The sequence below is a fragment of the Pleurodeles waltl genome, chromosome 8, assembly GCF_031143425.1.
Source record: "Pleurodeles waltl isolate 20211129_DDA chromosome 8, aPleWal1.hap1.20221129, whole genome shotgun sequence".
NCBI lineage: Eukaryota > Metazoa > Chordata > Amphibia > Caudata > Salamandridae > Pleurodeles > Pleurodeles waltl.
In genome coordinates, this window is record NC_090447.1 from 98,924,150 (window position 1) to 98,947,703 (window position 23,554).

Genomic DNA, 23,554 nt, shown 5'->3' on the forward strand with positions numbered 1-23,554 from the left:
ATCCCTTGTTAAAGGTTAGTCCAGTGGTTGGGCTTGTGCTATCAATCATTATGCTGCATGCAATGAAACCAATAATAGAAAAAAAGGCAGAAAGGGCTGTGATTTGGAGCATGCTGCACTCTCCGAGTGAGGCGTGCAGGGGATAGAAGTAAGGAGATAGTCAGGCCAGAGAAACAAAGACGAGAGAGAAATCGGTAGTAAAGATCAGTTTTTCATGCAGGGGTTTAGGAACATAGTGGGATGAGAATTACGAGTTACGTTCAATCCAAGGATATAAAACTGTTGAAAGAAACATTATTTACAAGTGACGTTGCATATTTTCACATGTGCAGTATTTGCCACCCAGTGAGGTTTGCAAACTCCTATCCACGTGAATAGTATGTTACACAAAGTTATGCAAATTTATGTGGACAAATGCCTGCCTCTCAACAAACACTTAAAATATAAACCTGCACAAAACAGTTATTTTTACATGGTAGGAAAAAGCACAATGTATTACTCAATAAATAAGATGTTTGGTTGTATGTTGTCACGTAGACGTCTTGGGAAAAAGCAGACAAATAGGCAGACGACATACATGTAATTATTGCCACCTTCCAGTAAGTTGCCATATCACAAATTAAGGCCTAAAAATATGTCTTCCTATGTATCCATTGTAGCAGTACAGGTTATGGACACTTTCTCCATCATCAATTGCAGAATGTAAAGATGTGTCATACAAGGATTATGTGGTTCATTAAATGAACATAAATATGATCTGCGTTAACGGCATACAACAGGCAAACAGGTAGTGTTTTTAGTCTGGAAACACTGTTCAGAAAACAATACTATTAACTGCATACGTGCAGTGTTATTGAGACATATTTCCGACATTTAAATACATTTACAATTAAACGGGGGGGGGGTATTCTATCCATTTGCTAATCTGCGCCTTTCTAATTTTATTGCACATTAATTTCGAATATACTTTACCAGCCTGGTGTTTTTTACACTACAAATAATACACAAGAGACCAAGTATTGCAAGTTAGGCTGACTCCTGTATTCGTTCTAGCAATTTACTTCTTAACTTGAAGATACTTTAGTAGCCTGCTGTCAGTTACTCTACAAGAAAAAGCAAAGCAGAACAAATGGTACAAGTCCCATCTCATTTTCATTTCTCCTACAGTGTGAGACCTCTCTCAGATCTGCTCTGGGAGAGATGAGCAAAAGCAGCCACGTTTCACCTATGATCCGGGACCTTCCCATCCATCCATAGCCTCCCCAACAGATGCATTCTACACCACTCATCTCCATGCAATGTGCCACCCTGAGTAATGAATTTTTATAACACCCAAAATGTAAATTATCAAAAATGCTTTCCCTTAAAAACAAAACCCTTTGTTATCTATCTATTGGTATTTGTCCCTTTTGTACAATGGCAACTCTGAGAATAATCATCTACTGCTTTACAGCCCTCTTAACATATATGTCCTTGGGTAATGCCCAATGAATCCTGCTACTTGTGTAGAGGGGGCAGAAGAAGACCTCTTAGTGCAACATTTCTTCACGAAAGAACAATTCTTGGCTGTACAGCCGTGGCCAAAGCTGCCTTTAGTAGTGAGCCAAATCATCATTTGATTTTGCAGTTTTACCTTTGTGCAGCTTATTTGTTTTACTGCAGTGCACATTTTAAGATTTTCTTTTCACAAAACAATTTAATTTAATGACACCTACGGTGGACTAGTACAAATCTTGGGATCTTTCAAGAGTGATGCGATTAGAACAGGGTATAATAGTGGTAACTGCTTAAAAGTCTGCGGAGCACAAACAGAACGTGCCATTGGTGCATTGTAATTTGTTCTAATTTATAGTTGGGACACTGGATGCAAGTAGCAGCCTGGGCCTTGAATATCAAATGTGTATTATAAAAGCCTACTCTGCATTAACAATTTGCTTCTGATTTGTGATGACCCATTTTGCACCTTTTGGAGTAATTTTAAGAATTATGAGCAATTGCCCAGGATTCTGTAAATGTCAGAGACCCATGTATAATCTGGGTAGAAGATTTCAAGTGTTAAATTATTCCAGAAAAAGTTTTTTGTCAAGTGATTTGATAAATTAAAGAAAATTGTTAGTGTTTGACATTAGAAAGATAGATGAGTCCCAGGAGATTAGGTTCATCTGGGTGTGCTACATACAACAATGTCAATTATGCAGTATTTTTAGTAAAATGGCACATGTCATAATTAGGTGGAGATCTTTGAGAAGTTATCGACAGTCACCCAAAAGTGACGTGTAGCTGGGTATCAAATTTGAAGGATTGGTTACTATCCTTGCATCTTCAGAAGGGGGATTTCTTGTTGAAACTGGTTACTTCAGGAAACCAAAAAGTACATCAACTTGTGGGAATTGTAAAAATATACTGTGAACAATCGAAAAGTGATTTCTGGTCCCAAGAAAAGAAAACATCAGTATTCACTCTGTACTAGTTCATTCCACATTTTGTTTTGTCGACACTTTTAAGTATCTGCTATGGCATTTATAGAGGCAGGGCAACTGGAAAATGAAAAGTACAATACAGGAACAGGTAAATGGGTATAACATATATCTTGTAGCTATTCATTTTGAAAGATTTCAGAGTAGTATTCCCATAGTATTAACGTTTTATTGGTTACAACAAATATGCCTACCTTAACTAGGAGGTAATAAGGAACTGCAGCTTTGGCAATGTGAGCCAGAAACTATTCCAAAAGTTCCATGATTATATTGAATGGTTTAAACACAGACCAAAGTTCACATTTGTTTCTTAGATGGTTGGTTTTTCCTTAATTTGCAACAGGAGTTGAGTTTTCAGTGAAATGTTGGTTAAGATGTTGTTTGAAGAAATAATGTATTTAATCAACATGTGCATCTCTGAGACAGAGAATGTCTGATTTCTCATTGCATTGTGCACGGGCAAGGTAATCAATTGTAAGATGTGCCACTTGGGAGTCAACTGATGTATACTAATTGAGTGTCATTGAAAACTATAACTGGAACGCACATTACAGTTCAGTTAAATATGATTTATCACCATGTAACGGTTTTGATACTGTATCCTTTGGTTGTTAGCTGAAATGCAATCACAAACAATGTGACATACTCCCCAGTTTTGCAGACTATTTTAAAACCCAGTTGTACAAAATGTATATCATCTTTTTATATGAACAGTCTATGAGTTTGTTCAGTGCATGCGTTTGTTGGGCAACTGCAGAGATGCTTTAATTAATCTACATGCAAACTGACATCACAGTAATTGGAAAAATGCTTACCATAAATTACTCCAGCTAGAATTCAGCAGCAGTCTGACTGACCTCTAGGTCTAGCATAAAAATCCGCTGGGATGTTTAACCACGTCACTTTTTGTCTGTGGAGGACAGATCGCTTCCTTTTTAATTTGGCTACTTGATGCATACATGTAACTGTTTTCATTATTTTTTAAATGCACAAGTCCATCCTTGGCCACCAGTATCTCACTTTTTTTTGTGATTCCATGTCCAAGAGCCCCCGAGGTGGCATTTACCATCTTGTTGTCTAAACAGAACAATAGTAATTGTGCAACCAATGATTATAGATAGCAATCCAAAGATATAAAGGAGCCATCAGTTTTGTTTGCATCGAAATTCAAGAAATAGGCATGTAACTAAAATGAAACTCATTTTCATTAACCATACACGTCATGTCTACAATCAGTTTCATTGCCTAGCTTGTGATGAAATATTTCTCAGGACCACAGGTGTTTTATTTATTAATGCCGTTCCCCTGGTTTGTGCTATAAAGCTAATGGAAATGGAATGGGGGTATTTTCATCTTAGGGCAACCTGTTTGTGATGTCTTTTATATATAAAAATGTGTGACCCTTTCCCTGTCTGCCCTGAAGATGCAGCTTGTATTGGGGTTAGACCTGTGAGCCTTGGGGTGGTCCTTCCCCCAACTTTTTTGTCTTCATCTGTCCTATTTTTGCTGATCTTGTTTTTGCTGACCTTAGGACTTTGCACACTTTACCAGTGTTAGCCAGTGCTAATGTGCTTGGTCTTTCCCCTTAAAACATGATTAAATTGACTTATACCCAATAGTCACATAGTAGACTGGCATCACATATACTCAGGGTCTGTAAATTAAATAATACTAGTGGGACTGTGTAATGATATTTGTGTTTTGACCACTGACTCCACGTTGCACTTAGCCTAGCAGCACACCGTCACAATAGTGACCACCGACTTTATTTTTCCTATTGACTTTATTTTAGCATTAGCCACTGCCAGGGTAAAAGCTGCAAGTATTTTTCCACGTTATACTATGTCCTCATGTTTTTATTCTGCGTGTTTGTGTGTTCTTTCTCACCAAGAGCTTAGGCTTATAAGAATGTACTAGGATGGCAGGGAACTGTTTTGTTTTGATAGAGAGGGCACCTTGGGATTTTGGCCATTTCCCGACATGTTCTTTTCAAAGCTGACCCAAAGTAACCAGCATTTTTTTAATAATAATCTTATGCAGTGGGAGGGAGTTTCTAGAATTCTCCTCTCTTGTTTATTCAAAATATATAAGAGGCTGAGACCAGATGGACCGGGGAGTGACTCAGATCTCAGACATGCTCATGATGCTGAGGTGTGGAATCCTCCCTGTGAGGATAATTGATCTCTCTCTCCACGATCGATTCTGGGATCTGGTGATCTGATGCTGATTAGGAGAGAGATGAAGCAGATTTGCCCTTGCCTCATGGTGATGCATTTTTTAATTCATTATTTGCTTTGCATTGTAATATAGATACATATACTTGCTGTGTATATTGCAGTGGAGAATCATTTGTACATGTTTTTATTTCATTGCTGTGACCATTTTTATACGTTTGCTTTCAGCATGCTAATCTCCTTTATGAACTTTGCAAAGAGAATTAATAAATGTCTTCTTTAGACTAAAAAGCGCATTCCAGAGATTTTTGTGCATGAGTATTTCAGCTCAGTCATTAGTGAAGCAAAACAGACTGCAGCAATGATTTTGCCACCCACTTAAGTAGCCCTTCTAAACATGTCTCAGGCCTGCCATTGCAGACTGCGTGTGTGCAGTTTTAAACTGCCATTTCGACCTGGCAAAAAAAAAACCTTTGCCAGAACCAAATCTTCCTTTTTAATAAATAGAAGTCACCCTTAGAGTTGTCCTTGAACAGCCCAGAGAGCTGGGTGTGGTGTATTTACAAAGTAAGACATAGACTATTAAGTTTTGTATGTCCTGGTAGTGAAAAACTCCTAAGTTCATTTGTCACTATTGCAAGGTCCACCTCTCCTATGGGATAACATTCGAGTTACTGTATTACATTCAAAAATTTGTAATTTACAATTGGGAGCAGGTAGACAGTTTGAGTATAGTGCTCAAATGTTTTAATTAAAAGCCACCCTTAAAGGTGACGTTTGATTTTTAATCACAATTATGAAAATTCCACCTTTCGAAAGCCAGCATTTTCTTGTCCCAACTGTTTGTTGTCTGCTGCCTGAATCCTGGGTCACATGACTATGTATAGTTGGCATTTGATATTTGTGTATTGGTTCAAGACAGTGAGACAAAGAGAAGCTGGGTGTTGGCAGGATGCCTGAGCACTCTCAGAAAGGGGTTCAACACTAGTCTTTTGTGGCCCCAAATAATCTGGAGCCAGGGCAGGGAGGCAGGGAATTTTAAGCTCTTCTGGGGTGGGAACCTTCTGGAATCTACTCCTACTTTAAAGTGAGCACAGGGTCTAAATATTGGACCTCAGATGCCAACTCTACAGTACAGTTCGGGACCTGCCATGAAGAAGATCTGCTGTGCTGCTGGAAGGACTGCCACTCTGCTGGACTGCCACTCTGCTGGACTGTTTCCCTGCTTTGCTGACCTGCTGCCTTGACCTGCTGCCCTTTTGCTTGTATGAGTGGACCTGCAACTGTGAACCTAGTACCCCAGAGTGACTTCAAGGGATAGTTTGCTGGCCTCATGATCACAAGCTTCTGGGACATAACAGGCTTCCAACAACCTTGAACCCAGTACCTGGGCTCTGCCATCTGCGAGCCCTATCCCGTCAAGTAATGCTACCCCAGTCCTCATCCTTTGGAAGTGGGCCTTAAGGAGCACTGCCAGCTCATCTGTGGACCCAACAGAACAGACACTTCTCTTCTGCTGTGCAGCACAATCCTGAGCACAACCAGCACATCGCCTCTGCTGCATGGACTTTCCAGGTGTAATGACTTCGCATTGCCCTCGCAGCCCATAGCCTCAACGGAACCGCCACCGCACAATGCATCCCACAGGCCCTCACATCGCAAGCCTGTCGTTGGTGGCAGCCTCAACAGCGAAGCAGGACTATGCATCGCAAGCCCTGCATCTTCGACGGAACCAGCCCTTAACGCCGGACTTTGCATTACAAAGTCCCTTCATCAATGGCCTCCTCAATGATGACACAGGCCCGCACACGGTAACCTCGCTATGCTGCACGACATATCTCTGTCCAGACCTCACATCTCTTTTGCTGTCCTACTCATCCTCGACGCAGGACTCCGCAACTCTCCACAACCAGGATTCAAAGTATTCTTGCTCATCGGGCCTAACTTGGGTCCCTGTCGGAGGCCCGCGCTCCACCATGGGTGGCCTGAATTTGTGTCTTCGTCTCAGTCTAATGCAAACAGATATCCACAGCTGGTGCTTTGTGTTCTTTGACGATTGTTTCACCTTAATCTTTAAAACTGCATATCTCCATTTCTACTGATTGGATTTTTGTCATTTTAATCTTAAATCACTTATTAAATCACGTATTACATTTTACTGTGTTTATTTTAAATGGTATGGATTTTTCTTGTGTTGTGTTTCACTTTATCACTTTTTGAAGTGCTGCATAAATACTTTAGACATTGCCTCTAAGTTAAGTCTGACTGCTCTGTGACCAGCTACCACATGGATACCACATGGTTAAACACAGGTTAATTTAGGGTTTGCATCATCCGGACAAGGATTGTTGTTTCTTTTTTAATAGGGTTTTACCCCTCTAAACCATTAACCAAATTTCTTACAATTAGACATTAACAATAATTTCTGTCCTTGCCTTCTCAATCGACGTATTCACTTGGCACATACTCTGGACCATCAGGCCCAAGTCAATTCCGTGCAGATGCCTTGGTTCATCCCCAGTTAGGGGGAGCCACTCTAAGCTTTAAAATCTTAAGAATTCAGACATATAATCATTGCCCCTTTGTCCAAAAACCGTTACATGCTTCCCGTTTCAGCATTTGCACAGGTCAAATAATAATCCATTTAAAAACAAAGATACCGCTGAAAAAAAAAGCAGATACATGACTTAGAAAATCTTCCCAGCAGACCAAATGATATATGCAATACATTTCAGCGCAAACATTTTATGATAGTGAAGTTCTTTGTGCACAGTTTGCGAAAATTCCAAGCCTTTCCCACGTGGAGTGAATCATTTTGAAATGAACACATTTTTATTCACACCTCCAATGTGCTGTGTTAAATCTTTTCTGTTGCAAAACCACTTTATTTTTTAAATTTACATTGTGTTTCTATCAATTGATACCACACTTCAACTCTAAAGCCACATAAAGAGTGTGTTTATTTGTTCACCAGGATGCATGCTAGTATGCATATTTTTGAGAGATCAATTTATGGATTATATTAGATTTACAAAATTTCACAATAAATATATTGAGATCTGTAGCTCAAGACAATTACAACCACGTTCTTGTTGCAGAAGCCTGCTAAGTAAACAAATGAATTATAAGTTATGCAAATGGTGGTACTTCAAAATAAACAGCATATTCAAAACGCAGATTCCTTCAATAACAGGTTAAAACAACTTCACACCCTCAAACGAAGACTTCTAGACATCTCCTTCGTCGGGGTAATTTAAACACTCCTTAATTTATTTCACATACCACACGCACACTTAATTTCATGTGATTTGAAGTCCACTGGGAGCATCTGTAGTCTCCGAAGTGTACCAATTTGAGTTATTTTTCTCTAACCTGTGGGGTTGCAAAGCAGTGACTATCGGGGTTACTCACCTCAGATGAGAAAATGATCCCTTTAATAGTTTATTAAATGTTGGCACTATCTATAGAGGAAAACGATAGTTCAAAAACGATGACTACAACCATTGTACTCAGTCTGTTTCTCTTTAACCCTCCCTTCCAGTTTTTGTGGGTTGTGTGTGAGCTGTGCTCTTGGTACAGTGCACAAAAGAGAAGGTCCCCTCTCTTAACCAGCATACTCTACGAAATCTTTCCAGCAGGCCCAGAGCTTAAAACACCCAGACTTCACCACTTTTGCCTAGGTATAGGCAATTTCTCCATACTTAAACAGGGCCCTAAGGAACGTTGTTACCGCAAATGCCCCATCATACCTCTTCACTATGGTCCTCGGCTAGTGTAATATTTGTTGAGCTAACACAGAAAATACAAGGCTTCTCATGAGCCAACTTTGAAAATAATAAATGTTCATTTTACTTCCATGCAGATAGGCTACATTGCCAAATTATGCTCCTGGTTTACTGGCAAACAGGCAGAATTTCAACCATTTTCAATAGCTCTTTAAACTTGACCTGTGCGCTTCACATCATAGCACACTGACTGCCTAATAGCCTGCTGGAAAATGGTGCTGGTTAATACAAATGCATCTTTATGACAGCTTCTTATATATACTACCTCTACATCTGCTTACAAACATAGCCCTGTAAACCTCAATATATTTATTCCATAAATACAATTGCACTTAAAAGTGCTTCATGCATACTGCCAACTGTTAAACTACACACCGTGTGAAAATAAGGTTAGCATAGGAAATATTTTTAATATGATTGACTTTACAAAGTACCATATCCCAAGTGACGCATATTTATTTAATTTCACCATACTGTTAGGCCAGGTATTAGAATCCTTGTTAAAATATCTCCTCAGTTATTCCCCCAAACTTCTATAACATATTAAATGTTCACTGATTCAATCCTACAAAATCCTTACCCCTATACAACAAAAGATGCATTATTTTCACAGAAGTTTGCATAAGCTCCACCCTCACAAATCCTGTTACTTCACTCCTCTTCATTTTTTCTCCCTGTCACTCCATCCTGGCTTTACCCTGCCCATCTCCCCTCTCTCTCCTCCAACCTTCCTCTTGCATGTTCATCCTTGCTGTCACTTCTCCAGCCTCCCTCATACCTCTTCATCATCACCTTCACCCCTCAACCTCATTCTCCTTTCCCTATCCTCCTCCTCTTCCTTTCCTCCTTAATGTCCATTTCACGTACTCATCCTCGTTCTCCTCTCCCCTTTTTCTCTGTCACGTCACTTTCCTCTCTTTCATTTTCATGCTTCTAATCTCTTTATAGCCTTTCCGACCTATCATTTTTGTTTGACCCCCATACTTATTTTCACTGTACACCCTCCCTTAGCTCATCTCCCATCTTAAGCCCCTTTCCACCTCACTATTTATGACATAAAAATAAATCAGGAGGGGACACTTTTTATTAATTTTAAGCAAATGTGTTATGCACCTGGAAGTTTACCCTGTGATTTTTTTGTTTTCTTCTTAAATGTCCCTTCAGTCTTATTTCGTCAATAGAATGTTACAACCGGCCCACCATCTTCTCCGCTTTTTAGATTTGGTCATAAGATGGCATACGAAAAATAGAAATCTTTTAACATGAGTACCAGCACTAAAGTGCCCTAGATGTTCCTATTGTCTCTGCACTCAGTGCATTTATGACTTACTGAGGTCTATTACTTTTGCATGAATAGAGTTGACACAGTGTATTCTGATTGGAGACAATAATATTTATTACATAACAATGCTACTTTATAGAAATATTCACTCATCATTTGCAGGGGAGCTCCAGCACGAGGAAGCAATCAGCTTTGCGAAATTGGGGAAACCAACATATTACATCTGGAAATGTGATGGGATAGAGCAATGGGGCAGTAGGGTCTAAAAGAGATGGCACATTGTGTCTGACAGGATTGTTGTCTCAGATTTAGACACCTTACAACTATACTGAAATAGCAAAGAAAGAACATGTGCATCCGGCATATATCAGAACTAGTTACTATGTAAATGGTGCAGTGGGAATGGCCTCCTGGTAAACCTGAGCCATAGAAATATGTGTGAAGAGTCGCTTTCATATATAGCACACACTGCAAGCTCTGCCTTTTGACAGAGAAAGGAACTGAGCCACAGGAAGTTTGACTATTGTGGCCATGCTCACACACATTCATAAATTGTAGAAGCAATCATGAAATTTGCAGATTCATATGTAGAAAGAGGGCTGCTATTTTTTTGTTTCTAAGCACTCCATTTCTAATCTGGTTTGTCTGGTGCAGACTATCCCCTACTTACAATTCGTTTACACCAGCAGTCTCAGCAGGAACTTTCTTTTTTCCGAAGTGAAACACTGGAAAGCAAAGCTGAAAATGCCATGGCAAATGTCAGATGTGTGTACCGCTCCCACAAAGGTGCTAAGATCACACAGCATATCACATTCACAATTGAACTGATGCCTCAGCCCTGCCCTTCACATTTCCTCCTTATGTGTTTGCCCTGTTCTGGCCAGTGATCTCCTCACTGTGGCACCACGGGGACCATCTACGATGGCCCTGCTGAAGAACGAACGTTTACATCACAATCATTTTGCCGTCATCTGCAGCAGACCAGTAGAGCTTCTGTGAAAGCAGAAAATGCACATCAGAGGAGAAAGAGAGAAATGTAGGAGAAATGAAGGGCACATTCCATGACATGGGGAAGTGATTTCAGGTGTTCATGTCTTTCAATTAACTTCTCCTTTGATGGGCCTAATCAAGAATGCACGTGATTGCATCTCTGAGTGTTAAACTCCTTCTCTTATTTTCATAAATTTGTAGGAAAAACTATCATGATTTTTAAATAATATTTTTTATTATGCTTTTTTACAATTGTGGAGTAGATAAAAGTGTAGTCAAATAGTTTACAACAGCAACACAGAGGTACAAAAGCATGTTACCGTAAAAACATAGTGACAAAATCAGTAACAGAGAGGTGCTAAGCCACATCTCTATCATGCATAGTATTGACCATCGTCCCTTTGTGTAAACTGGTATCAAAAAAGAAAATCGAGAACATGAGCAGGGAGGTAGTATTTAGGCGTTTTTTGTGTATGGGTCATCATGTTGCGGGTGGCACTTGGGGGAGTCAGAGGGACATACAGGCTTTGAGGGTAGCATTGGTGTTGGTAAGGTGTCTAAGCTGGGTTCACGGCCAGGGACTCTAGTAATTTTCAGGTCTCGCCTAGACAGTGCATGTGCTGTCTATTCGAAAATGTTGTATCTATTATGTGGGGTTTGAGCACGCCCATCGTTTTTCATTACTTTATTTCTCTGCCATTCTGAAATCCTGGCTTTTCAGTGGTGCTTAGGTTGTATTTCTCCCTCCTTTTGGTGTTTTGGTCAGTCCCGTGGCCACTTGCCCTATTACATGTACTCGTTCCCTCCTGTCTATTAATGTTAGTTTCGGCGCACTATTTTTTTTCAACTTGTGTCGGTTTTCGGAACATGGTGTTTCTGTGCTTTTCGATCGAAACACACACAACTGGCGGCATCTGCATTTTTACAAGAATTCTAGTTCGTGTATATGTGTGTAAACAAACTTTGTTAAATGAAATGCTTTTGGAGCCCCCACTGCTTTCGTCTGATCAGCACGGCACCCAAATCACTGATGCTGCACTTCATGCTTGCGGTTTTCAATCAATCAATCAATCACGATATTTATAAAGCGCGCTGTGTACCCATCAGGGTTTCGAGGCGCTGGGGGGAAGGGGGAGGGGGTGGAGGTGTGCTGCAGTTAGCGGTCGAAAAGCCAGGTTTTGAGGAGTCTCCTGAAGGTGAGGAGGTCCTGGGTCTGGCGTAGAGATGTGGGGAGAGAGTTCCAGGACTTGGCGGCGGAGAAGGATCTGCCGCCGCAGGTCTTGCGCTGGATTCGGGGGACGACGGCGAGGGCGAGGTTGGCGGATCGAAGTTGACGTGTGGGAGCGTAGAAATTGAGTCTGGAGTTGAGGTAGGAGGGTCCGGCGTTGTGAAGTGCCTTGTGAGCGTGGGTGAGGAGTTTAAAGGTGATCCTCTTCTCCACCGGGAGCCAGTGGAGTTCCCTCAGGTGAGGGGAGATGTGACATCGGCGGGGTATGTCGAGGATCAGTCGGGCGGAGGCATTTTGGATACGCTGGAGTAGTTTGATGTCTTTGGTTGGGATGCCTGTGTAGAGTGCGTTGCCGTAGTCAAGTCTGCTGCTGACGAGGGCTTGGGTCACCATCTTTCTGGTCTCTGTTGGAATCCACTTGAAGATTCTGTGGAGCATGCGGAGGGTGTTGAAACAGGAGGAGGAGACGGTGCTGACCTGTTTGGACATGGTGAGTGCAGAGTCCAGGATGAAGCCGAGGTTTCTTGCGTGGCTGGCAGGGGTGGGTGGGGGTCCGAGGTCGGCGGGCCACCATGAGTCGTTCCAGGCCGAAGGAGAGCGCCCGAGGATGAGGATTTCCGTCTTGTCGGAGTTGAGTTTCAGGCGACTGTTGTTCATTCATTTCTCCAGTGTGGTCTTTGTTTTGGCTAGCTACGAACCTTTCTGTAAACTGTCTTATAGTAGATTTTAAGTTGTATAGGGAAACTGGCTATGTTGTAGTTGCAGCACAGGGCCACTTTCATGTTTTTGCTTTATATGTAATCACTGTTTTCTTTAAACCAGGCGTGAGAGTATTTTCTCCCATCCCTCAATCCCCTCTTGCCTCGCTGCTTCAACAGTCCCTCCACCCCCTCCCTTTCTGCGTGCATCGAGTGAGGCAGAATGAGACCCAGGCGCAAGCTCAGCCCCGGGTCACTTTCGCTTTCCATCTATCTTCTATACCTTCAGCCCTCCTTTTCAGTTTTCACGTTTATAATTTTACGGTGCCTGTGATTTGGATTGATGACACTATGGTTGTAATAATGTTTGTTTGCTTTTACTGCTATTACTGTTCTCAAATATACACCCATTAACCATAAATATCATGATTTTATATGTTTGATATATGTCGTCTTAGAAAACTCCAAATTTGGTTCATTTATCCCAAATAAACGTTTTTCAGGGGTACTCCATGCAAGTTTCCTAACCATACTGGCCTCTTGGTCACAACCATTTTGGCTGCATGCAACTTGTTCTATGTTTTTCTTGATGCCAAATCTTATTCCAACACTTCTGAATTGAGGCTGTTGCATGTGAATAATTTAGTGGTGCAAATGACATTCTGTTAGTGCTCTTTTTATTTTCGGTAAGATCTCGTGCCTATGCAAACCTCAGTTACAGCAGTTAGCTAGGTGTAATGTGCTTGCACGATCTTTCTGCACCAAATTCGCTCTTTCTAGAGTTAGGTGTGCCTCCTTACTTACCACCTGCATTGAAGAGAACATAAGGCAGTCCTGCCATTTATCAACATTAACAAACAATAGGTACAATAAATGACCATAAACCTATTCTCTCTTTCTTTCACAACCAGTGTGTAGTAATTGTATAGCTCTTCAATCCCTGGTGGCACAGCACATAGAATAATGTGCTGCTTGGCTAAACACTGATGAGGTCCAAAAGGCGAGTCCTATTGGCTATGCCAATGCTTGTTCTTCATGCAGCCTGTGATATTCACCTGATACGCTTTGCTCCTTATGCCCCTCGATTTCTCTTTTGCATAGACATGGTCTGTGTTTCTCTTAGACAGTATAAGTGGCTGCCACCTTTGTGGCTTGCAGTTCAGAACCAAATTGGCATCTACCTTTTTCTCTGCCCTTACTATTACTGGTACACAAACTAGGTATTGTTTTTTGTTCTCCGTGGCTGAATTAATTTTCTCTGTCTATAATAGGACATGTTGTGCCTGATTAATATTGTATAATAATATGGTGTGACCGCCTTGGGAGTGAGGGGAGGTTGCAGTTATTTTCAAACCGGAGTTCTATTGCCATACGGAACCTTTAAATGTTCCTCATTGTGCGGATAATAGCTAAGGATGTTGCCCCTTTTAAACTGACGAGTGCTAATTTCACTGTTTTGGGTGATTTTAACATTAATTTTGATGAAGTCCACAGTAGTTTGCCATCGTCTATCACTGAGGATCTTCTGTTGTTAGGCTTGTGCTTTTGGTGAAATCCTCTACCCTCTCGGCGGGACATATTCTTGATGCTGTTTTTTCTAATCTGTCTTCTAGTTGATGTCCGAGTCCCCTTACATTAGTATGATCATTTTTCGGTACCTATGACATTTCGGATTAAAGTTGTTGGGCCACCTATGTCTGGTTCTACCATAATCTGTAGTCCCTGGGCCAAATTGAATCCTGAAGCCTTCTATTCTTGTTTACAGGTCGAGGGCACAGAATTTTTCACTACTCTGGAGGAGGACGCATAGGCATTGGACCCTTGGAATAATTTTTTTCTATACTGAGCTCTACCTCTTTATTCAGGATTCAAAAAATTCAGCCATATTCCCGCACCATGGTTTAATGATGTGTTGCTGATGCTTAAGAAAAAATGTAAGCAATTAGAGCAGGCTTGCCAAAGTTCTGTTGTCAGGATGCTACAGATAGATATAAAAACACCTCTGAGTATTCCACAGCCTATCGTGTAGCACAGGCAGCCTTTTACATGGAGCAAAATTGCCAACGTGCATGGTCATCTAAAGAGCTGTTTGTGATTGTAAAGTCTCTTTTAGATCCGGTGCCGCTGTCTCCCTTGCATCAAAATTGTAATGATATATCTAGCTTTTTCCATAATAAGATTGCCATATTTACACCTCATTGGCCTCTCATGGTGTTTTGGAGCAGAGTTTACCTTCAAGTAATTCTTGGACACATACCCTAGAGGATTTTTGCTCTCTAGATTTCTCTACTTTAGTGACTGTGCTTGAATCCATCAAGTCTAGGTCTCCATGTGGTGCGTTACAACCACGTGTTTTGAGTAAGATACAGCTCTGTCTTTTAAACTCTTCTCTGATGGAAGGACAGGTTCCTACAAACTGGAAACAGGCTGTTGTGGTTCCTTTGCTCACAAAATCCACTCTTGATGCTACTAGCCAGCTAGCGTCCTATATCTTTTCTGCCCATCTCTGCTAAGATCTTGAGAAAACATGTTGATTGTCAACTCTCTGCACATTTGTAGGACCATGACTTATTACACTTTTCTCAGTCAGGCTTCAGTTCTGTTTTTAGCTCAGAAATCACTATGTTTGGTGTTGTGGGTCATCTTAGAAGGCAGCTCGATGCTGGCGGTTTTGCTGCTTTTTTTTATTAGATCGGAACACACCATTCAACGCTGTGTTCCATTCAGTTTTGTGTCAGAGATTAGCTGAAATTGGCATTCAGGATTTGGCTTTGTCCTGGTTTACAAACTCACTTGTTTTAGGCATTCTCTAAGCCCCATACATCTTCAGTATTACATTTTCCTTGTGGAGTTCCACAGGGTTTCTCCTTGAGCCCTGAGCCCTACATCGTTCAGTATCTATGTTCGGCCTTTGCTGATATAGTCGAGGCTCATGGATTCACTCTCTTTAAGTATGTTGACGACACTCAGATTATTGTGTTGGTAAGTGCACAAGATGATACATGGTCATCTAATTTCACCCTTTGCTTCGTGGGGTGGATGAGGAATAATTATCTTAAATTGAATGGCGACAAGACGGAGGTACTAGTGGTGGGCAGTCAACCACAACTTTGGGGCCCTCAATGGTGACCAGATGATCTTAGGCTGCTGCCTGTTTCCACCAAAGTGTTTAGCAACTTTGGTGTTTGGCTTGCTTCTAGGCTCTCTATGGATTATCAAATAAATAAGATTGCAGCCTGTTGCTTTGGGCACCTCAGATGTCGTAGGAACATTCTCTGGTTTCTTTCTCTCCGTGCACAAAGAACCGTTGTACAGTCTCTGATCATCTCTTGGTTAAACCATAGAAATGTGCTATACTGAGGCACTTCGAAAAAATTGGTGAACAGGCTTCAGATTGTCCAAAACACAGCTTCCACTTTGCCATGTGCCAAAATTTGCATTGTTTTCCTCACACCTCCTCACTTTTCACTGACTACCAGTTGATAAACACATTCAATTTAAATCCTTGTGCTTTATGCACAAGGCCTTAAGTGGATGTGGCCCAAACTACGTTAGCATGCTGGTTGATTCATACTCTCCAAGTGCAACCTTCATTCTAGGAGTCTGCATCTTGCTACAATATCTCAATTTAAATTATTTAGGTAAGATGACAGGTCACTTTGCTTTTCTTGGCCTTACTCTATGAAATTCTCTTCCTTTAAAACTGCATGATTGCACGTCTCATTTGGAATTTCGTGAGCTGCTAAAAACCTGATTATTTTAAAGGTGAGTAATCTCCAGCTACATTGCAGTAGCGCTGGGAAACCCTACTGGGGTAGCCTTGGCCTAGATAGATTCAGATAGATAGCTAAATGGGATTGTTGTATCGGACATCACGTTAGTCAGCATCTTCCAAGTGGCAACAAGGTCAGTAGAGATGCGATTTCAAATACACATGACTCAAACTAGCTGAGGTGAGATAAGCCCTGTGAAGGATTGAGAACTGCATATTTTTTAAGCGGGCATTTTTAGGCACTAAATGGGGATATTCCATAGTTAAACCCCTTTCAGTGTTGTATAATCCCACATCTCCTAGGTGTCTTGCAAACGTGTAAGGGATGGGAGGCATTCGCTCTCAGGGCTTTGTATAACCGGGTGATCAAGTGATGACCCAAACCCATGACAAATAATTTGTGCACCAATAAATGCGTGTGCTGTTTCTCTTGGGTGATAGCCCAGTGTTGCATGTCCGCTGAAGTTGTTTGTACATTAAGAATTGGCTAGGCAGCACACCATGCTCTGTAAGGAGCTGATCAAAAGTGAGGATTGGCCTTCAATAAATAGGTCCTCTAGGGTGGTCAGATTGTGATCATGCCAGTGCTGCAGTGCTGTGGGCACATTGACACAGGATAACCCACAGAAATGTTTTTTCTGAGTGCAGTGGCATATGGTACACATGAGTTGAAAGACTCTATTTACACATCTCTTGGCTAATTTAACTGTCGGAGAAGGATTGGGGCCTAATCTAGTGCAGGAAAGAAAGAGTTGTAAGATTTCATCAGAGTGCAGTGCTCCTCTTGTCAATCCAGGTTTGCACAAGAAGCAGCCAGCAAGCCAACAGCCAAGTCATTGGAGCTGAGCTGCCAAGTAATAGTGCCCAAAGGACGGGGCTCCCAGGCCAATCTGGCCCACTGGTAGGTAGAGTTTGTGGAACGTGGCTTGGAGGCGACCTGTAACCCCAAATCAGGTCGACAAGCATGCAGTCTAAATCGTGAACAAACGTACATAGGGGACATTAACAAAATAATAGAATAAGCATGGTAGCATTACCATTTTGGATAGGGTTTGATTTTCTTGTGGTTGCAAGCAGGCATTTAAAAAAAAAAAAGAACTCTGGGTGTGTATCGCTGTTTGAGCTTGCACCAGGTTGCCATCATATAAGTCTGCGTTTTGTGAAACATTCTGATGCCCAGGTATTAAAATGCACACTCCTCCCAAGGAAGTTGGCCAGCCCTACGGTCCACTGGTTTCTGAGCCTTGTCACGTCTAAAGGGATAAATGCATGACTTTCTCCAGTGATGCATAGTCCTGTTGCATCCCCAAATTCTTGGAGTGCTAATCCATCAGAAGGGTGTCCAGAGTGGATGGCCTTGAGATACAGTAGGGTGACATCCGCATATAAGGATGGTGCCTGGCAGGAGAATACCCCACCATAGCCCTGTAAAAACCATCATGATTATTGCTTACTCTTTTTTTTCTTCTTTCTAAATGCTTTATTTTCCCTCATGCAAAGATTCTTCTTGTGCATTCACAGTAATGGAAAAGATGGGTAAAAAGTAGCATAATCAGATTTAGGTTGTAATGGAAGCAGGGTTTTTGGGTTTTGTTCTTCAACAATCTTACGTGGGTTGTACTCTCCAGTTAACATTGTCATCTCATATGACGGTGTTTTTGTTTTTTTTCTTTTCACTATAGGCATTAGTGACGTCTCTCCCTCAACAAGTCTACCTCCTCTAGTAGAGGGTCAGTTACGCTGCTTTTTGCGGATAACAGTCAGTAAACTTCTATGGACAATCACCAAACCACCTGCTTCCGTCATCATCAGACTTCGATGGTGGGGGGAGACCTCAGATGGGACCCTATTTCGCCCACGTATCACATCACAGACAGAGCAGAAAACAGTGAAAACAACAGCCCGGTTTGCAATCCGCTGTGGACCTAAGCAATTCAGCTCATACCTGACAGGTACTTTTAGATATGCAGTAATATTTATTCCATTTATAATTTAGTAAAGTCATTTCACCATTTTCTTTCTTTATATTTCCTATTATGTCTGATCAGAATACAGAATATGCCAGTGTCTGTCCCATAACGTTTCTCTCAAAAATGTGTTTTTGTTTCCACTACATCATCTCATAGGACCTGCCTTTGTTGAAAGGTCTTCTATATTGACATTTCTAGAGCGATATTTGTGAAAATGTAACTTATTCTGTTCCTTTATGTAATAGCTGATTAAGACAGTAATGTAAATTGTGTGGACCTGGCCATACACCTATCCACATAATCCATAATAGAACTGTCTTTCTTTTGTTGGAGAGAAGGGACCTACAAATTGCAGACAAACAATGCAGCCTTGACAAGTAATTCCCAGATAAAGACCAGCTACAGATGTAAACACACTCAGGCCCTCATTATGACTTTGGCGGGGGCGGAGGCCGCCTGCCAAAGTCCTGCGTCGGGATGACCACATATGGGGCCATCCCTCTGCGGTACCCACTACAAGTTTCCTGCTGGGCCAGCCCAGCGGGAAACACACCACAACATTGATGCCGGCTCGTAATAGAGCTGGTGACAATATTGCAGTGCATTGGGTGTGACAGCACCCATTGCGCTTTTCACTGCCAGAAAAGCGCAACAGGGCTGTCCATGGGGGCCCCTGCACTGCCAATGCCAAGTGCATGGGCAGTGCAGGGGGCCCCGGCACCCCTTTTCCGCCACCCTTTGTATGGCGGTGAGACAAGTCATTACTGACTTATAATGGTGCCCAGATGGTTTGCAGGGATTCATGAGGAGTATTGTAAATGGAACGGTGCTAAGTCAGTCCTTTTGATATGTACATTTAGCAGACATGAGGGGAAATATTGCAAAAGAGTTTCACGGAGTGGTAATTTAGTTTAATGCTATATATATTCTTCTTGTCAAATTTCTCTGCAATTTTTATGCACTATTGCCACTCACAATGTGATCCAAAGAGTGTCTTTTGAGAGCTTAGTAGATATGTTCTGACTAGTGCTTGTAGAAACCTTGTGCAATAAAATGTTTAATGCAACTCTGCCATAGATATGGGTGTTCTTGTGCTGGAAGTCATGACCAAAGCTGACCATCTTCCTATTGGCCGAGTTCAAATCAATGGACTATCCCAGCTGTCTCCAACACATCCCATCGGTGGATTTTTCACAGTAGTTTCACCAACATCTGAAAAACTGGGAGAACTTCAGGTAACAGCAAAAATGTTTTTATTCAGTTTTTTCACTAACTTTTTTGTGACATATCCTTGCCCAAAAGTATAGCTAATCATTTGTTTTTCTTTTTTCTTTTTTAAAGTGACACAGTAGGACGTTTTAGTTTGAGAGTCACTTTCTCAAATCTCTGCAATGAGAATTTGGTCTTGTCATTATCCCTGCTCCAACTTGTTTGAATATTTTCTGAGACTCCTAAGACCTGCCTGCCCATACACTTTTGTTCTGTACTGCTGCATGCCCAAGACAACATTTGTGAACTCATCAATGGGACTATTGAGTTGTATTATACATCATAGCAGACGTACTGATTAGACCACACTGTTAGCTCTTACACCTACCTATCATGGCTATCCTGCTCACTTAGCATTTATTAGAATGGAAAAATTTCCAGGTCATCATTTCTGGGCATCTATCACTGAGCCTTCTTTACAAATTTTAGAGCCCTGTTCATAGTAGGTATATTTTACAAATACACTATAATAATCTTGTGCAAAGTGTCCTCCATGAGTACAATTGGTAAACATCCATTTTCTTTAGAGCAGAACTGGATGGAGAAATAGACACTTATTATTTTAATGAAGAAGTAGGTGTGGGCACTCATATTGTAGAGATCAGTTGAGGTAAGAGCAAGTTCAAAGTATAAATAAATATGTATAATAAGAAAATAAGCTAAACAAATGTTTCAATATTTAATCTGCACTACAATAAAAGATTCACTAACAGGTGCTTCTTTTCTTTTCATTGTTTTCTTGCTCTACATTGCAGATGAGCTAGAGAGTGCGGTATACCTGTCTGTTGGTTTGCCAGCAGATGTCCTTTGTAGATTGTTAATAAGGGATAATAAAACGCTAGAATATTCACCTGCGGGTTTGGAACTAAGGTTCATCTGTACTCTTCTGTGTCTCCTGTCTGAGGCACAGAACTTTGAACCTGTGTTACTCCACCCACACAGGTTTGAGCCCACTCCCTTATAGGTGTCCAAGGTTGATAATTGAGTACCATTCCCATTTGGTAGTTGTAATGCGATAGGAAGCGAATAATATAAAATAATAATTAGCATTCAAATATACTAGGTAGTAGCTTACAGCAGGGAACGAGGGCTTAAATACTAACAAATCATTTTGTGATCTTGAGGTTAAGATATCTAATGAGACCTGCATGCCTGTGTATTATTAAAAGCATTGAGAAAAGCATGGGGTATAATGAGATGCTTAAGGTTTCTGAAATTGCACAGGTGAACTTCCTGAACACAAGGAGTATTTCTCTGTACATAGCCTTGGAAAGAGTCCCTGTCAATGTGCATGCCCTGACTCCTATTCTTTCTGTGGGCTAGTGTACTGGTAATATATCTCTTCTTTTCATTGACATGGTTCACCGCCATCTTGGAGTCTTCCTGCATTTATTGTGTCTCAAATCTTATGTTATCCAAGGGGATGTTTTAGATCATGCTCTCCATTGAAATAAGGAAAACCAGGGACGTGGATGAGTTACCAAACAAGCTGAATGTTGTTTCCCTGCTGTCTTCATGAAGGAAGCGAATGTTGGGATTTCTGCTGAGACATGCAGACAGGGACAATGCTTGCATCTGGAAACTCAGGCCCTCATTATGAACACGGCGGTCGAAACCGTCTTTCTAGTGACCGCCAGCGCCCCCGGAACCCCACCGGCTGTATTATGAACATTCCTGTGGGCTGGCGGGCGGGCGGAAACATGGAGTGACCTGCGCGATGGGGCTCTGCACAGGGGCCCCTGCACTGCCAATGCCCCGGTGCACCCCTTCCGCCAGCCTTTCCCTGGCGGGGAAACCCACTAGGGAAAGGCTGGAGCCTGAGGGATCATTATCCGAAGGGCAGCACCGCTGCCCTGTCGGGTGATGATGCTGACCGCCACCAGGCTGCCTGACGGAGGCAGCCTGGCGGTGATAGGTTCATTATGTGGTGGTGTGGGCCACCCACTAGGGAAAGGCTGGAGCCTGAGGGATCATTATCCGAAGGGCAGCACCGCTGCCCTGTCGGGTGATGATGCTGACCGCCACCAGGCTGCCTGACGGAGGCAGCCTGGCGGTGATAGGTTCATTATGTGGTGGTGTGGGCTGCCATGCCGGCTGGCGGGATTTCCCGCCACGGCCTGCATGGCGGCACACACCGCCATGTTAATAATGACCACCTCAGTCAGGCACCTTATTTTTCTGAACTCACTTTTTCTGACCTTGCTGGGACTTTTCTACTCATGTCTCCTGGGAGGGATGAATTTAGAGAATAACTTCACCATCAGCGGCCCACAAACTGACGGGTGTCCAGGTGGCTGGCGGGCATCCAGCTGACTGACACAGCATCTGAGCGGGGTCCTTGGTCTCTGATGCAGGTTTCACTTTTATTTAATCCGCTTGCACGCGTCCCGGCCCCGTGGCAGCTGTTCTTCAGGGTGGCGTATAGCTGTTTTCGTAGATCCCTCCGGCTCACTGGGCGGGTGGTCCTGTTTAGCTGGCCTTGGCGCTGCTGGGCACGCTGCGCGGCCCCAGGATTACGTTGGACTTGGAGCTGCGCGCGTAGCATGAAGTGGAGTTGTGTATGTTGAGCGATCTTTATGAGGATGGCCAACTGCTTTCGTTCTCCAAGCTACAGGAGCTGGGGCTGCCATCTGGACAGTTCCTCCTATATAATTCCTTGTTGAGGGCCCTGAGATCCAAGTGGGGAGATCTGTCGGTGGCTCCCTCCACGCATTTGCTGATTCAATATTTGCAGGGGTCGACGCTTGAGTAGCTGGTTTGCAGACTCATTGCGGACGCATACTGTTCTGGAGTGTGGTGCGTTGCGTGTGGCCTGGGAGAAGGATGCAGGCAGCCCAATTTCAGAAGCGCATTGGAGGTTAGCCCTTTCTGGCCACCTTAGCATACCCCGTAATTCCAGATTTAGTTTAATTCAATTTTACATTGTTTACAGAGCCTATCTCACTCCGGCTCTAGTAAACAGATAGTTTGCTCGTCAGGATGCAGCTTGCCCCCGCTGTTTTTGTGTAGGCGTGGACCTGCTCCACATGTTATGGTCTTGTCCTCCTTTGTGCCGCTACTGGAAAATAGTGGTCGACTACCTGTTGGAGTGCACGGCTCGGCGAGTTCCGTTCACCTGGGAAGCGTGTATACTGGGACTTTTTCCCAAAGGCAAGCGGCATAGAGCTGAGGTGCGATTTACAGATCTGGGACTCATCACGGCGAAGCGTTTAGTAACCTGTAGGTGGAAGTCGTCGGACCCACCGTCGGTGCAGGCCTGGAAATGCTCCTTTGAGGTGTGGGCGGGGGCCAAGGGAGTAGCGCTGAAGAGAGAAGAGGTGTTGGGGCTGCGTACGTTTCCGTTGTCAGCTGGCTGGGAGGAGCTGATGTTGCATCTGCGGAATATGAAGGGGGACTCCACTGTGGAGGACTCGGTCGAGCATAGATGGGTGTTCACTGGGGGAGTGATGCACTGCGATGGGGTGGTGTGTGTGTCGGCTGGTGGGATTTGATGCCGTGCTAGTGCACTGAAGGGTACGTTTGGCTGAGTTCTGTGATAGGCTCTGCCCCTCTGCCGGTATGCCGGATTGATGTGGATTAGTTCTCAAGCCGGTCAGGACATGTTTGTATGGTAATTTGTCATCTGCATGTCTAGTAACCAGCAGTTGTTATTGTTTGTATTGTTTGTAACCTGTTTACAGTATTTGCCTACCAGCTAGACACACTCATGTTGTATTATGGGTGGGGACCTCATGGCACAGCGGTCCGATTTGTTACATAATGCGTTTAATTAGCATTTCTTCATGGACACTCATGCTTTGAGCCCACAGCGTAAGTACATCTTATACTAGTGTTGTATGCTTGTAAACAGTACGCTGTGGGAACTTGGGCTTGACATGGCTTAACGAAAGGATTAGAGATCTGGCTATC

At 42.6% G+C, this 23,554-nt stretch overlaps 1 protein-coding gene across 1 annotated transcript in view; it reads left to right on the forward strand.

Annotated features, from left to right (window-relative positions):
• The window catches only part of C2CD3 (C2 domain containing 3 centriole elongation regulator), a 348,142-nt gene that overhangs the window by 559 nt on the left and 324,029 nt on the right, over positions 1 to 23,554 (forward strand). The window contains exons 2-3 of the mRNA XM_069203824.1: positions 18,089 to 18,358; positions 19,454 to 19,611. Coding sequence (XP_069059925.1) covers positions 18,089 to 18,358; positions 19,454 to 19,611 — 428 coding nt within the window. The remainder of the gene's footprint in view (positions 1 to 18,088; positions 18,359 to 19,453; positions 19,612 to 23,554) is intronic.